Genomic DNA, 18,814 nt, shown 5'->3' on the forward strand with positions numbered 1-18,814 from the left:
TGATTACCTAGTATGATTACCTGGTATGATTACCTGGTACCCTTACCTGGTATGATTACTTGGTTTGATTACCTGGTATGATTACCTGGTAACCTTACCTGGTTTGATTACCTACTATGATTACCTGGTATGATTACCTGGTATGATTACCTGGTTTGATTACCTGGTACCCTTACCTGGTATGATTACCTAGTACCCTTACCTGGTATGATTACCTAGTATGATTACCTGGTATGATTACCTGGTACCCTTACCTGGTTTGATTACTTGGTTTGATTACCTGGTATGATTACCTGGTATGCTTACCTGGTATGATTACCTGGTATGATTACCTGTTTTGATTACCTGGTATGATTACCTGGTATGATTACCTGGTATAATTACCTGGTTTGATTACCTGGTATGATTACCTGGTTTGATTACCTGGTATGATTACTTGGTTTGATTACCTAGTATGATTACCTGGTATGATTACCTGGTACCCTTACCTGGTTTGATTACTTGGTTTGATTACCTAGTATGATTACCTGGTACCCTTACCTGGTTTGATTACCTGGTATGATTACCTGGTACCCTTACCTGGTATGATTACTTGGTTTGATTACCTGGTATGATTACCTGGTAACCTTACCTGGTTTGATTACCTAGTATGATTACCTGGTATGATTACCTGGTATGATTACCTGGTATGATTACCTGGTTTGATTACCTGGTACCCTTACCTGGTATGATTACCTAGTATGATTACCTGGTATGATTACCTGGTACCCTTACCTGGTTTGATTACTTGGTTTGATTACCTGGTATGATTACCTGGTTTGATTACCTGGTATGATTACCTGGTTTGATTACCTGGTATGATTACCTGGTATGATTACCTGGTATGATTACCTGGTTTGATTACCTGATTTGATTACCTGGTACCCTTACCTGGTATGATTACCTGGTACCCTATTTACAGTTTTGTTTGCTTTGTCAGAAGTCCTTAACCCGTGACAGTAACATTAAATGGTGTTTACCTAAGTGCTGACAAAACTTCAATTAAAATCATAAACGTTTTAACTACCACGGTAAATGAAATGAAAACAAAAGTGGAGAAATTGAAATACTGAATTTCTCAAAAGAAAATAATCAAGCTGTGAGACAAATAATCTGTACCCGTCCTGCAGATATTGAACATGTTTTAAACTGTTCATTATAATCTACATACATTGGTTTGTAAAATGTTTGAGAATTTTAAGATACTTCATTCATAAGCTTTAAAGCTACGTTTTCACTTCGAAATCACCGAAACATGCCTTGGCATTCCATCCAATCAAACTGTACATTTCACTTTAAAGTGATCCTCTAGAGTTTAGGTAGTTATGTCCCTTGTAATTTATAATCTAGCAACCAATCAAAACTCATTTCAACCCCGACAATTTTATGATTTATGGTAAGACTCAGTATACATGCTAGGTCACCTGATCAAGATGTACAAAAAAGAGCCACACACTTTGACCAATGAAACGTATTCTCAACAGATGCTTGTACAAATGTGTTCAAGTTACAAATATTATGCTTGAAATTGAATGAAGATGTGATTATCCTCAATATCTTATTGATACATACATAGCTAAAAATATTAACTAGATTTTAAATTTTCAAAATTATTTTAAAGGTGGTCATCACCACGCAATGATATAAAATTTCACGAAAAGTTTGTTTTTCATTCAGATTGAGATAAAAACAACATTAACTACTAAGTACATGTACATGTATAAGAAAGCGATACAGGACTGTTACTGTTTTCTTTCAAGCACATTTGCAGCCAGTTTTTGTTTACATCAAAACATACACTTTTGCATTGCATTATCAGATTGGGGAGCCTAATATGGTAGCCTCAGTTGCATGTTTTCTCATCCTCCACAATTCAGATCGATCATAAATTTACATCAATATTTGTGTAATTACACATTTTTCAGAACCCAGCAATAAGTGGGATTTAATTAGGTATATAGACAATCTTAAATTTGCACTTTATTTCATTTAATCAGAAAACTGCAAAAAACCTTTGAAGTATATTTTCACTACTTGTGCTGTTCATGATAAAACTACATTCTGTGACATGCTACTGTACATACTGAATATAGTCATCATACATCAGATCCCACTTTATGTATTTATAATGTATACATAATATATATCATTTACAAAATGAATTAAGACAGGTAATTTATTAAACCCTGTGATCAACATACACAAGTGTATATACATATATACATATTATGATATAATTGTGTTTATCATAGATTTATACACCATACTTATCGGGCAATAAATCTATGTCTGGTAATACCCCCCCCCCCCCCCCCCCAATACCCCCTTATAATTAAATGATATATACAGTAATAGTATACATGTTAGTATATATTTATATATTATAGCCACTTACACAGTAATGTAGGGCACTTATCTGTGAGGACGACAATAACAATGTTATCACATGGGTATGGTAAACTTAATTTAATTGTATCTTACGGAATCTCATACCTAATATTAACTCTGAATCACATTGTAAAATATTTGCTTGACTTATCAACCTAAAACCAACTACAGAATCATGCAATTCTCTACACAACTTGTTCTCAGATCTTATGTTTTTTAAAACCCCAACAAAAGGCCCAATGGTCATGTATTGTTTGTGTGTGCTAAGTCTTGTCGCATATATTGTTAAGTGAAGGAAATTTTAAAGCTTGATATACATAACTAGATATAAGTACCAGCTGACATGTCCTTCTCTCACAGATCATAACCTCCCGACTCCTGATGTGTGTGACACGCCCTTTTCTCAAAGATCACAACCTCCCAACTACTGACATGTGTGACACGCACTTCTCTCAAAGATCACAACCTCCCAACTACTGACATGTGTGACACGCCCTTCTCTCACAGATCACAGCCTAACGACTACTGACGTGTTTGACACGCCCTTCTCTCACAGATCACACCCACCTGAGTACTGACGTATGTGACACGCCCTTCTCTTACAGATCACACCCTCTCAACTACTGACATAACATTATGCTGAAACTTATTTACATCATAATGTTTCATACTTATACAGCTTTATAAGATCAATAACTCCTCTAATGTAACCATGGTAACATGGAATGTACGACACTTACCTTGGAGTCTTTGGTGTTAGGGACAAAATGTTGTAGGTCCTTGACGGATGCCATTAGGAATGGTATACGGTCCTCTAATACCTGTCAGAACACAGGTACATAGAGACAAAGAATGTTAATATAATCAAACACTGTGGAAACATGGAACATACACTACCGAGGCCATGTTGCTAGATAACACAAGGCTTAATGTACAAATCACTGACATCCGGACCTTGAGAACCCTATGGAAATGTCATGAAATTATTTACCTGTTATTTAATGTGTGAAATTTCAAGAAATCAGATAAATTGAGTAATTCTGATGCTGCTAAAGGAACACACATTGCTGCTGCAGGTGTAACTTTGTCAGAAGATGACAAAAGGTTTGGCTAAAATATTTACACAGAAAGTTTCCATACTTTTGTGTACCTGGTGGTCATATTACAAACTCTGCTGACAAACCAACTCTTCCAGTTTGTCAGTGATAACAGGTTGCCAGTTTGTCAGTGATAACAGGCTGCCAGTTTGTCAGTGATAAGATGCTGCCAGTTAGTCAGTGATAACCGGCTGCCAGTTCGTCAGTGATAACCGGCTGTCAGTTAGTCAGTGATAACAGGCTGCCAGTTTGTCAGTAATAACAGGCTGCCAGTTTGTCAGTGATAACCGGCTGCCAGTTTGTCAGTAATAACATGTTGCCAGTTTGTCAGTAATAACATATTGCCAGTTAGTCAGTGATAACAGGCTGCCAGTTTGTCAGTGATAACAGGCTGCCAGTTTGTCAGTGATAACATGTTGCCAGTTTGTCAGTGATAACCGGCTGCCAGTTTGTCAGTGATAATAGGCTGCCAGTTTGTCAGTAATAACCGGCTGCCAGTTTGTCAGTAATAACAGGCTGCCAGTTTGTCAGTAATAACATGTTGCCAGTTTGTCAGTAATAACATGTTGCCAGTTTGTCAGTAATAACAGGCTGCCAGTTTGTCAGTGATAACAGGCTGCCAGTTTGTCAGTGATAACCGGCTGCCAGTTTGTCAGTGATAACAGGCTGCCAGTTTGTCAGTGATAACAGGCTGCCAGTTTGTCAGTAATAACAGGCTGCCAGTTTGTCAGTAATAACAGGCTGCCAGTTTGTCAGTGATAACAGGCTGCCAGTTTGCCAGTGATAACATGTTGCCAGTTTGTCAGTGATAACAGGCTGCCAGTTCGTCAGTAATAACAGGCTGCCAGTTCGTCAGTGATAACAGGCTGCCAGTTTGTCAGTGATAACAGGCTGCCAGTTTGTCAGTGATAACATGTTGCCAGTTTGTCAGTGATAACAGGCTGCCAGTTTGTCAGTAATAACAGGCTGCCAGTTTGTCAGTGATAACATGTTGCCAGTTTGTCAGTGATAACCGGCTGCCAGTTTGTCAGTGATAACATGTTGCCAGTTTGTCAGTAATAACATGTTGCCAGTTTGTCAGTGATAACCGGCTGCCAGTTTGTCAGTGATAACAGGCTGCCAGCTTGTCAGTGATAACAGGCTGCCAGTTTGTCAGTGATAACTGGCTGCCAGTTTGTCAGTAATAACATGTTGCCAGTTTGTCAGTAATAACATGTTGCCAGTTTGTCAGTGATAACCGGCTGCCAGTTTGTCAGTGATAACAGGCTGCCAGTTTGTCAGTAATAACCGGCTGCCAGTTCGTCAGTGATAAGATGCTGCCAGTTTGTCAGTGATGACAGGCTGCCAGTTTGTCAGTAATAACATGTTGCCAGTTTGTCAGTGATAACCGGCTGCCAGTTAGTCAGTGATAACCGGCTGCCAGTTTGTCAGTGATAACAGGCTGCCAGTTTGTCAGTAATAACAGGCTGCCAGTTTGTCAGTGATAACCGGCTGCCAGTTTGTCAGTGATAACAGGCTGCCAGTTTGTCAGTAATAACATGTTGTCAGTTTGTCAGTGATAACCGGCTGCCAGTTTGTCAGTAATAACATGTTGCCAGTTTGTCAGTGATAACCGGCTGCCAGTTTGTCAGTGATAACAGGCTGCCAGTTTGTCAGTAATAACCGGCTGCCAGTTCGTCAGTGATAAGATGCTGCCAGTTTGTCAGTGATAACAGGCTGCCAGTTTGTCAGTAATAACATGTTGCCAGTTTGTCAGTGATAACAGGCTGCCAGTTCGTCAGAGATAACATGTTGCCAGTTTGTCAGTGATAAGATGTTGCCAGTTTGTCAGTGATAACAGGCTGCCAGTTTGTCAGTAATAATATGTTGCCAGTTTGTCAGTGATAACCGGCTGCCAGTTAGTCAGTGATAACCGGCTGCCAGTTAGTCAGTGATAACCGGCTGCCAGTTCGTCAGAGATAACAACCTTTGTTACAAGGACAAGACAATATGGTCAACTATTCATTAAGTCACTAAATGTGTAACTATGAATCCGTGTGACCTCTACCACATACGTACATCAAGCAGGGCCTCCTGGGCCAAGGAGCGGAAAGACAGCAGTACTCCTATCATGGTCATCCTCATCAATACACTGTCAGCATCTGTAACAAGGGCACATAACTCTAGTATACACAGATAAAGCTGGGCATTTTGTATAAAGTGTCAAAATACATGGAGTGTTTTGAAGCCACCTTCAGGAGGTTAAAATGGGAGGAATTTTTTCCTAATTACAAGTTAATTGTGCTTTTTTTCACTTTATTTATATATATATTATATAATTAATTTTATAGTCTTAAAACATGACAATTAAAATTCAAATGTGACTTTTATTATTCAAGCTTTTTTCTTTTCGTTCTCTCAAAAGGAGGAACAAAATTGCTGACTGTACAACCATTACTAGATTAAGTAAGAAATGATTTAGGTATATATTTTCCATGTATCTATAGTAAAGTGTTAGATACATATTTCAGTATTACATCTGTATTGTGGTCATCATGCGTTCCCACATATACCAACATACAAGTCTAGTTAGGGAGGAAATCTTGACATGCCACAAATAACGATATACCCTTACTGGATTCTATTATACATCTTCACTCTTTACCGAAGTTAAGCTCACATTTACTTTTCATTTGTTATGATGAAAATAAAATTCATTTGCAGCAAAAACTTTGATAACAACTGTATGATATGCAGGCATTAACACTAAAATCCTACTGTGGATAGTAATACATCTCTGTTAAATCCAACCAGGTATTGTTAACTGAAGTTTTCCAGATTAAATTATATATGTGCTGAAATAAAAATGAAATTGTGTATGAGATTTTTTTCTGTGGTTACCCTGGTTACAGAATAGGAAGTGACATCACAAAACATGCACCATGAAATAGACACCAGTCAAGCCTGATTACCTCAATGACACATCTGTTTATATAATGATTAAAAACCTACCATAAAGTTTTCTGTTATAGATATAACATAATGATAATAATGATACCTACCACACATGTGCCTATCATTTATGTTTTATCATGGTGATCTACTACGTCCAAACTGTTTTAGTGTGGTGATCTACTACGTCCAAACTGTTTTATCATGGTGATCTACTACGTCCAAACTGTTTTAGTGTGGTGATCTACAACGTCCAAACTGTTTTAGTATGGTGATCTACTACGTCCAAACTGTTTTATCATGGTGATCTACAACGTCCAAACTGTTTTATCATGGTGATCTACTACGTCCAAACTGTTTTATCGTGGTGATCTACTACGTCCAAACTGTTTTAGTGTGGTGATCTACTACGTCCAAACTGTTTTATCATGGTGATCTACTACGTCCAAACTGTTTTAGTGTGGTGATCTACAACGTCCAAACTGTTTTATCATGGTGATCTACTACGTCCAAACTGTTTTATCATGGTGATCTACTACGTCCAAACTGTTTTATCATGGTGATCTACTACGTCCAAACTGTTTTATCATGGTGATCTACTACGTCCAAACTGTTTTAGTGTGGTGATCTACTACATCCAAACTGTTTTATCATGGTGATCTACTACGTCCAAACTGTTTTAGTGTGGTGATCTACTACGTCCAAACTGTTTTAGTGTGGTGATCTACTACGTCCAAACTGTTTTAGTGTGGTGATCTACTACATCCAAACTGTTTTATCATGGTGATCTACTATGTCCAAACTGTTTTAGTGTGGTGATCTACTACGTCCAAACTGTTTTAGTATGGTGATCTACAACGACCAAACTGTTTTATCATGGTGATCTACAACGTCCAAACTGTTTCATCATGGTGATCTACTACATCCAAACTGTTTTATCATGGTGATCTACAACGTCCAAACTGTTTTAGTGTGGTGATCTACTACGTCCAAACTGTTTTATCATGGTGATCTACTACGTCCAAACTGTTTTAGTGTGGTGATCTACTACGTCCAAACTGTTTTATCATGGTGATCTACTACGTCCAAACTGTTTTATCATGGTGATCTACTACATCCAAACTGTTTTATCATGGTGATCTACTACGTCCAAACTGTTTTAGTGTGGTGATCTACTACGTCCAAACTGTTTTATCATGGTGATCTACTGTGTCCAAACTGTTTTAGTGTGGTGATCTACTACGTCCAAACTGTTTTAGTGTGGTGATCTACTACGTCCAAACTGTTTTAGTGTGGTGATCTACTACATCCAAACTGTTTTATCATGGTGATCTACTATGTCCAAACTGTTTTAGTGTGGTGATCTACTACATCCAAACTGTTTTATCATGGTGATCTACAACGTCCAAACTGTTTTAGCATGGTGATCTACAACGTCCAAACTGTTTTAGTGTGGTGATCTACTACGTCCAAACTGTTTTATCATGGTGATCTACTACATCCAAACTGTTTTATCATGGTGATCTACTACGTCCAAACTGTTTTAGTGTGGTGATCTACTACGTCCAAACTGTTTTATCATGGTGATCTACTGTGTCCAAACTGTTTTAGTGTGGTGATCTACTACGTCCAAACTGTTTTAGTGTGGTGATCTACTACGTCCAAACTGTTTTAGTGTGGTGATCTACTACATCCAAACTGTTTTATCATGGTGATCTACAACGTCCAAACTGTTTTAGCATGGTGATCTACAATGTCCAAACTGTTTTAGTGTGGTGATCTACTACGTCCAAACTGTTTTATCATGGTGATCTACTACGTCCAAACTGTTTTATCATGGTGATCTACTACGTCCAAACTGTTTTATCATGGTGATCTTCTACATCCAAACTGTTTTAGCAAGGTGATCTAATACATTGTATGCGATAGTGATGAAGATAAATTATAAGTATGAACAAGCAGTGTCAGTTAACTTAAGAAACGGTTTTATAAAATTTGGATTTCCCACCAACATAACACAATGGTACAGATGTGATTTGAGCTTGAATGACTGACCTCAATGTTCAATCATTGTCACATATATCAGGAATAATCATGTAATACATCTGAGATTTAAAATCCTTAACATGTGATAAAAGAGTTTTAGAGACCAGAATGATTCCTCTAATTCTGCAGGAAGAACAATGTATATGAATACAATGTGACATTGTCTGAAGGTCATTCGGCCTTACCTTCACCATTGCGGTTTCCACAATCGGACATGATTCAGTGCAACTATAGTTAAACTAGAACTCATCACAAATCCTGATTAACATACACAGTTTAGATATCCTATCTCAGACTATTTCACTGTAACAGTGGAGGGAAGTATTCACAATTCTGAGCTCACAATTAATACAGTTACTGTAGTAAATTTCATTTCTCAGATCTGAACATGACTCACATGGCAGATACACTTCTACAAGTACATTAAGTGATGCAGACAGAGCAACTCCTGCAGAAAGTGCACACTGAGTGACCTTGAAATTTTCTATTAGCCTGCAAGTGACCCTGAACATTTTATTAGCCTTATTGACCTTGACCATTTCTATCAGCGTATAAGTGACCTTGAACATTTCTTTTTAAAAGCACTAGCCTTGCAGACAGAGAAGTAACCTAGATTCCAGACAAGAGGGTATATCTGAACACCTGTCTGACTATAAGCCGTTGATATGAAGTCAACACTAATAAGAAGGAATTCAAACATGCACCATACATAATACAATGATTATCTGGTATTGTAATACTACTTAAAAACAAAACAGAAATTACCTATCTTCACATATACATTCAGGGATCGGGTGTAAAATAAAATGTAAAATAATAGACATGTTCCTGTCAGCAATGACATGTAGGTACCAAATAAGTTGATTGGTTTTGCCCTCCATGCAATGGTTGATACAAAGACATAGTCTACAGATCAGGGACTGTAAAATTGTATCAAAGGAATGATACACAACCTGGATACCATGACAACACCCTGTCACTCTATTCTGATAACAGGCTAATCAGAGGCATTTAGCAACACACTTCAAACAGGACAGCTTCAATTCATGCACTTCAAGGAAAGAGTCACCATAGTACCACATATAGATATATATGTAGGCGTAAGGTAAGACTTTGGTAACCAGTATCCTGTTTAAAATTCCAAACATAAACTAGGTAGTTAGTTCCTATGGTAACCAGACTATATTATCAGTTTAAAAAGTCCATTGTTTTTCTCATTTGTGGTCATCTGTTATAACCATCATGGCCGTTTACAGAAGAGACAGATTATTTGTATATTTGCAAATAAAATAGGTTCATATTGAACGCCTATATATGAAGGTAAATCAGTGCCCATGGTAACCAGTTTCAGTAGCATCTTAAAAGTCTGTAAGTAGGTTACGTCAGTTTCCATGGTAACAAGTTATGTTACGTCAGTTTCTATGGTAACAAGTTATAGTATATATCATGCTTTAGCCTATGTATGTAGGTAAATCAGTTCTCATGGTAGCCAGTTATAGCAAGAGGCTACATACAAGACATTGTCCAAAACAACAAGTTATCATTGTATGTGAAAAACTATGGTGACTTTCCGGAGTAACCAGCTTTAATAATATGTACATCATACCATTAAAGTCAGTTTCCGTGGTAACCAGATACATTTGTAGCACCAGCTGTATGCAGCTACTTGTCATATAAAAGTCAGTTCCCTTGGTGCTCTAGTACTAGGTGTAAAAAGCTATAAATCTATACCATATACATATATATATCACACACACAGCATCCATGGCCACCAGGTCAGAACCAGATACAGGAAGCTAGATATATATATATAGTCGGTGTCCAGGGCCACCAGATACCAGGTATACACACAAACCAACAGCAGGATCTACATCACTAGGGCAGCATATCCGTGACAAGCATTCCAAAGATGCAGATATTTTATGCTCTGAAACTTACCTGTAGCAGTTTGTTTTGAATCTAAAAGAAATTGGTATTACAGATAAGAACTGGTGTACAGTGTGTAGATTTGTCTAGTGATATTTATAACAGGTCATGCTAATGTCCATATTTAACACAGATTAGTACTATGTCGACATTTATCACTATAACTATATACGTTATACAGTAATATACAATATTGTCATGGTAAAGGACATTATCATTACAAACAGCAGGCATATATATACATCATAATTATAGTGCTTCCTATAGGATACAGGTGAAGTGTTACAGTTATACAATTCTAATATATACACCATTATAACGACACACCGTTCTTTTTAGTCGTACTACCGCGGTAATGGTATATGGCCTTTCTTATGGACACACCACTTCGTCTCACCATAGAGTTGAGACAAGGGAATCCTCAAGTCAACAATTCAAAAACATCTCAATGCCTGGATCGCCAACAGGGTACAACAAAGATAATCTCACCTAATTAGGTGTTAGATAGGGGGATCTCAATCCTCTGGGTAAGATTCATAAGCTGTGAAAGACTTGGAAAGCTCTGTGCATTTCAAATTAAACATCTTCCCCTTGGATTGAGATCACCTTTTCTCACCCCATAGATGTGAACACAGAACACACAGCTGTTTATAACACATTACACAATTGTTATATTTAATTCTATGCAAGGAACAGACTCAATGTATTCTTATTTTTCCAGTGAAACTTTGGTATCACGTACAAGTTAAAAGACTGGCAAAATTTAATGGAGTTGTTAAGGGGAGGGGACATTATGCATGATACAGGAGTTTTACTATGGACGGTGTCCATATTAATGAGTTATGGGGCATTAAACAGGAGATTTACTATGGACAGTGTCCATATTATTGAGTTATGGGGCATTAAACAGGAGTTTAACTATGGACAGGGTCCATATTATTGAGTTATGGGGTATTATACAGGAGTTTTACTATGGACAGTGTCCATATTAATGAGTTATGGGGCATTAAACAGGAGTTTAACTATGGACAGGGTCCATATTATTGAGTTATGGGGTGTTATTTAGATTATGGAGTTATGGGGTATTATTTAGATTATGGAGTGTTCTGTTTGGACAGGTGGCATCATTCATGATTCCATTACCACTTTTTTAAACGATTCATTCAAAATTGTTACAAATTGTAACACAGTGCTGCAAAATATAAATCAAAAATGCAAATGAAGAAGATTTTGTTTGTCAAATAATAAATCACACACCATCCCAGCATTCCAGTTCTGAAAATATCACCATAATATAACTGATGATATTAGAGAAATGATCCACCTTGGTCTAGTGTAGATAAGAAGCATGCATCAAATGTTCTGAAACTGCTACTGAGAAACTCTTAACCTGTAACTGCTACTGAGAAACTCTTAACCTGTAACTGCTACTGAGAAACTCTTAACCTGTAACTGCTACTGAGAAACTCTTAACCTGTAACTGCTACTGGGAATCTCTTAACTTGTAACTGCTACTGAGAAACTCTTAACCTGTAACTGCTACTGAGAAACTCTTAACCTGTAACTGCTACTGAGAAACTCTTAACCTGTAGAGAAACTCTTAACCTGAAACTGCTACTGAGAAACTCTTAACCTGAAACTGCTACACAGAAATTCTTAACCTGAAACTGCAACACAGAAATTCTTAACCTGAAACTGCTACTCAGAAATTCTTAACCTGAAACTGCTACACAGAAATTCTTAACCTGAAACTGCTACTCAGAAATTCTTAACCTGAAACTGCTACTCAGAAATTCTTAACCTGAAACTGCTACTCAGAAGTTCTTAACCTGAAACTGCTACACAGAAATTCTTAACCTGAAACTGCTACTGAGAAATTCTTAAACTGAAACTGCTACTCAGAAACTCTTAACCTGAAACTGCTACACAGAAATTCTTAACCTGAAACTGCTACTCAGAAACTCTTAACCTGAAACTGCTACTCAGAAACTCTTAACCTGAAGCTGCTATTCAGAAACTCTTAACCTGAAACTGCTACTGAGAAACTCTTAACCTGTAACTGCTACTCAGAAATTTTTAATCAAAACATATAACTAGGATCTCTTTATAAATAAGGTAATTCAAAATATTATTACTTCCTTTAGGTCAAATAATATCAGGTGGCTATTACCAAATTAAATGTTTTTACCAGGAAATCTAGTTTTCTTGGTGATTCTTTTCATCTGGATATTATAATATTCCTTATACCGAGAGTAATTATTTGGTTGTATTGTAACAACAATGTTAACCATATCTAATTTAAATGTATTTGTCTTTTACGTCTCAGATCATTAAATAGAATTAGCAGAGAGTTAATAACTAAAGTTGACAGACCTCAATATTTTATCTTATTTCTTGTCACTGGATTAAAATTTCAAATATATTAAAATTTCAGATAGATTAAAATTTCAGATACAATGTATATTAAAATTTCAGATGGATTAGAATTTCAAATAGATTAAAATTTCAGATCAGTTCCATTTTTTAAAAGAAGGTATGGAAATTGAATCACGAGAAAAGATAATTTAGATGAAGAAAATGATAAAAATTTGACAGCTAAGAAACAATGGGTGAGCTCAATTCCTGACAAGCTTTCTGTTTATCTATGTAATAAAGAATGAAATAACATGCATGAAATAATTACAGACAAAAGAAAAGTATAAAGTTAACAACAAGAATCAAGGTAACACGGGGTAAATCTTAAACTGTGACTACATCAAAGTATCTCCAGGACTACACTAATTATCTATAGCCATCTCTATAGCCATCTCTATAGCCTTTAGAAGCCACGCAAATGAAAAGGACCCTCACTTAACATCTGGAGGTCCTTTCAAACTGTACAAATCCCATACAATCTGAAAAGGACCCCTATCTTCTTTGGAGGTTCAGTCAAACTTTACAAATCCCATACAAACCCTGTTTCATTTTACCTATGTTTTGCACTAAACAAGTGATGGGCCATAAAACAGTATGAAATCTATTCTAGGTACTCCCATTTTATCTATTCTTAGTAATTTTTGTAGAATCTTGAACAGAACAACTTGAATTTTATGGCTAACTTTTCATTTTTTGTTTCCAGAATATCGTTCTGATATTCCTTTCATAGAACATTCATACAAGATTGAAATCTATTCTAGATTGTACAATAACCTACAGGATGTAGAGCTGATAATTCTGTAAATGCTAACCTTGATTTTTGTTTCCGTATTAAATCATCCAAGCACTTAAGTATTGACACAAACATTCCGCATGATCCTTTAGTTGTCATGGAAACAACCAAGCAATTGTATTTGATGCAAAAAAAATATTAAAAAAATGGAAACATTCAGATGAAAACCCAAATCTCTAGGTAATATGCCGATTACTAATCAACTAAAAAGCTTACTTGCAGCTGTCTTGGGTTCTAAGTAAGTGGAATAAAACTATAGTTAGTTAATCAGCAACATCAGCATTCTATAACTCCCTAGTGAATCCTGTCAAACACTCTGTCTATTGCTGTTGGTCAAAAATTTATGTAGCAAACATTTTGTTTATACACAGATAAAATGAACTACATGTATATAATGTATTTGTAAAATGCCGTCTAATGTGTGTATTACCAGTACCCAGGACCATACACATTATAATAACGCCGGCTAATGTGTGTATTACCAGTACCCAGGACCATACACATTATAATAACGCTGGCTAATGTGTGTATTACCAGTACCCCAGGACCACACACATTATAATAACGCCGGCTAATGTGTGTATTACCAGTACCCAGGATCATACACATTATAATAACGCCGGCTAATGTGTGTATTACAGGTACCCAGGATCATACACATTATAATAACGCCGGCTAATGTGTGCATTACCAGTACCCAGGACCATACACATTATAATAACGCCGGCTAATGTGTGTATTACCAGTACCCAAGATCATACACATTATAACAAGGATGGATAGTATTGCAACAGCAATACAAAGTCCCCTGCCCGAACCAGGAGTGCAACTATCTATTTTCCATTTTTAAGCTACGTGTTATACTGATCACGTATACCAAGTTTCGTTAAAATCGGAGTAGTACTTTAGGATTGTCCGGTGCCTCAACCAATGAGAAGTCGGCGGCCATTTTGAAAATTGGTTTTTCGAAAAAAAAAATGTAGGATGCACAACTGCATGCTATACTGATCATGAATACCAAGTTTCGTTAAAATCGGAGTAGTACTTTAGGAGGAGTTGTCCGGACAAGTCTCAACCAATGAGAAGTCGGCGGCCATTTTGAAAATTGGTTTTTCGAAAAAAAAAATGTGGGATGCACAACTACATGTTATACTGATCATGTATACCAAGTTTCGTTAAAATCGGAGTAGTACTTTAGGAGGAGTTGTCCGGACAAGTCTCAACCAATGAGAAGTCGGCGGCCATTTTGAAAATTGGTTTTTCGAAAAAAAAAAATGTGGGATGCACAACTACATGTTATACTGATCATGTATACCAAGTTTCATTAAAATCGGAGCAGTACTTTAGAAGGAGTTGTCCGGACAACTATTGCGTGACAGACAGACGGACAGACAGACGGACGGACAGACAGACGGACGGACGGAGGGTAAACCTATAGTCCCCCCGTTTTTCAAACGGCAGGGGACTAATAACGCCGGCTAATGTGTGTATTACCAGTACCCAGGATCATACACATTATAATAACGCCGGCTAATGTGTGTATTACCGGTACCCACAGGACCATACACATTATAATAACGCCGGCTAATGTGTGTATTACCAGTACCCAGGACCATACACATTATAATAACGCGGCCGGCTAATGTGTGTATTACCAGTACCCAGGATCATACACATTATAATAACGCCGGCTAATGTGTGTATTACCAGTACCCAGGACCATACACATTATAATAACGCCGGCTAATGTGTGTATTACCAGTACCCAGGATCATACACATTATAATTACGCCGGCTAATGTGTGTATTACCAGTACCCAGGACCATACACATTATAATAACGCCGGCTAATGTGTGTATTACCAGTACCCAGGACCATACACATTATAATAACGCCGGCTAATGTGTGTATTACCAGTACCCAGGACCATACACATTATAATAACGCCGGCTAATATGTGTATTACCGGTACCCACAGGACCATACACATTATAATAACGCCGGCTAATGTGTGTATTACCGGTACCCAGGATCATACACATTATAATAACGCCGGCTAATGTGTGTATTACCAGTACCCAGGATCATACACATTATAATAACGCCAGCTAATGTGTGTATTACTGGTACCCAGGACCATACACATTATAATAACGCCGGCTAATGTGTGTATTACCAGTACCCAGGACCATACACATTATAATAACGCCGGCTAATGTGTGTATTACCAGTACCCACAGGACCATACACATTATAATAACGCCGGCTAATGTGTGTATTACCAGTACCCACAGGACCATACACATTATAATAACGCCGGCTAATGTGTGTATTACCAGTACCCACAGGACCATACACATTATAATAACGCCGGCTAATGTGTGTATTACCAGTACCCAGGATCATACACATTATAATAACGCCGGCTTATGTGTATATTACAGGTACCCAGGATCATACACATTATAATAACGCCGGCTAATGTGTGTATTACCAGTACCCAGGATCATACACATTATAATAACGCTGGCTAATGTGTGTATTACCAGTACCCAGGACCATACACATTATAATAACGCCGGCTAATGTGTGTATTACCAATACCCAGGACCATACACATTATAATAACGCCGCCTAATGTGTGTATTACCAGTACCCAGGATCATACACATTATAATGACGCCGGCTAATGTGTGTATTACCAGTACCCAGGACCATACACATTATAATAACGCCGGCTAATGTGTGTATTACCAGTACCCAGGATCATACACATTATAATAACGCCGGCTAATGTGTGTATTACCAGTACCCACAGGATCATACACGTTATAATAACGCCGGCTAATGTGTGTATTACCAGTACCCAGGACCATACACATTATAATAACGCCGGCTAATGTGTGTATTACCAGTACCCACAGGACCATACACATTATAATAACGCTGGCTAATGTGTGTATTACCAGTACCCACAGGACCATACACATTATAATAACGCCGGCTAATGTGTGTATTACCAGTACCCACAGTATCATGCACATTATAATAACGCCGGCTAATGTGTGTATTACCGGTACCCACAGTATCATACACATTATAATAACGCCGTCTAATGTGTGTATTACCAGTACAGTATCATACACATTATACACCGTGTGTGTATTACATTGTGTGGATCAGAGGAAAGGTAAAGAATCCCATAAAGTTAATATTAATAATAACAAAATTAATGTCAGGACACATTCTACATATCACTCATCTTATTTCGTATTTTACAGATTCATGGTTGTGTGAAATTTACAGAATTTCAAAACTTAAGTAAAAGACAAAAATCAAACCCCAAAAAACAGCAACAAATCCTCATGCACCAAATACCGTGGTACAAGTTTTGTGCATTATCAATATTTTAATCCAGTTATTGTAAATGTATTGCATCAAAATGGAAGACCTTGCCAAGGGATATAACTCAGCATTATTACTACATAAAGAAGAATACCAGTACTGAAGTAGAATCTTTCTCTACAAGAGATGCAGTGGTACCCTTTACCCTAAAGCTGCATATGAAGGATGGGAAGGATGGAAAGATGGGAAGGATGGAAAGATGGGAAGGATGGAAGATGGGAAGGATATGAAGGATGACTAGTGACTGTCACAAAGCTATACCCCAACGCCCCTGTGGTCTGACATGGGACGAGGATCTTATTACCAACGCCCCGTGGTCTGACATGGGACGAGGATCTTATCCCCAAGCAATACACCAACGCCCCTGTGGTCTGACATGGGACGAGGATCTTATCCCCAAGCAATACACCAACACCCCGTGGTCTGACATGGGACGAGGATCTTATCCTGAAGCAATACACCAACGCCCCTGTGGTCTGACATGGGACGAGGATCTTATCCTGAAGCAATACACCAACGCCCCGTGGTCTGACATGGGACGAGGATCTTATCCTGAAGCAATACACCAACGCCCCTGTGGTCTAACATGGGACGAGGATCTTATCCTGAAGCAATACACCAACGCCCCGTGGTCTGACATGGAACAAGGATCTTATCCCCAAGCAATACACCAACGCCCCTGTGGTCTGAAATGGGACGAGGATCTTATTTCTAAGCTTTACACCAACGCCCCTGTGGTCTGACATGGGACGAGGATCTTATCCCCAAGCAATACACCAACGCCCCGTGGTCTGACATGGGACAAGGATCTTATCCCCAAGCAATACACCAACGCCCCGTGGTCTGACATGGGACGAGGATCTTATTTCTAAGCTTTACACCAATGCCCCTGTGGTCTGACATGGGACGAGGATCTTATTACCAATGCCCCTGTGGTCTGACATATAGGACAAGGATCTTATCCCTAAGCAATACACCAACACCCCTGTGGTCTGACATAGGACAAGGATCTGATCCCCAAGCAATACACCAACGCCCTGTGGTCTGACATGGGACGAGGATCTTATCCCCAAGCAATACACCAACGCCCCTGTGGTCTGACATAGGACAAGGATCTTATCCTGAAGCAATACACCAACGCCCCCGTGGTCTGACATGGGACGAGGATCTTATCCCCAAGCAATACACCAACGCCCCTGTGGTCTGACATGGGACAAGGATCTTATTTCTAAGCTTTACACCAATGCCCCTGTAGTCTGACTTATCACACTTACGATAAATCTTTGTCATTAGTTTTTTATTGAGCCACAGCCCTGGTCTAAATGACTCCCTCTTTGGATAATTTAGTTTTGCTAAACCAATGGAAATCATTACACGGTGATAACACTTCTAAACTTTCTAGTAGGAAATGAACAAAGTTTACTTCGATTTTCAAGTTTCCCTGTAGATCTAATGGTATATATCATGTCGCAAGAGATAATGAAATAAAACTACAATATTCAATCAAATTGGGTATGGTTGATATACAAATATTGTTTAATATTCATGATACAAAAATAACTTGTAAAGAAAACACTGAAATATTGTTAATCAATCTGTATAACTATGTATCTTTAACTTCTTTATATACCAGATACAATATAGCGAACATAAGCTTTTCTTTCAAATTTTAAATGATTACTTTGTGATAGAATAATAGATTTAAATTATTGGGCTGAATTATTTATTACTTTTCTTTTTCTTCAAATGAATTTAGTGTCAGACAACTTAGTA

At 37.8% G+C, this 18,814-nt stretch overlaps 1 protein-coding gene across 20 annotated transcripts in view; it reads right to left on the minus strand.

Annotated features, from left to right (window-relative positions):
• LOC117336465 (membrane-associated protein Hem-like) overlaps positions 1-18,814 on the minus strand; it is a 74,446-nt gene that overhangs the window by 20,561 nt on the left and 35,071 nt on the right. For 13 of the 20 annotated variants that reach the window (XM_033897014.1, XM_033896997.1, XM_033897006.1 and 10 more), the window contains 4 exons: positions 13,852-13,869; positions 10,440-10,460; positions 5,583-5,665; positions 3,168-3,248 (listed from right to left, as the gene is read on the minus strand). In XM_033897014.1, the coding sequence (XP_033752905.1) occupies positions 3,168-3,248; positions 5,583-5,665; positions 10,440-10,460; positions 13,852-13,869 (203 nt within the window). The remainder of the gene's footprint in view (positions 1-3,167; positions 3,249-5,582; positions 5,666-10,439; positions 10,461-13,851; positions 13,870-18,814) is intronic. The other 7 variants (XM_033897015.1, XM_033897005.1, XM_033897016.1 and 4 more) reach the window with 2 other exon arrangements.

Source organism: Pecten maximus, chromosome 10 (genome assembly GCF_902652985.1).
Source record: "Pecten maximus chromosome 10, xPecMax1.1, whole genome shotgun sequence".
Classification (NCBI taxonomy): Eukaryota; Metazoa; Mollusca; class Bivalvia; order Pectinida; family Pectinidae; genus Pecten; species Pecten maximus.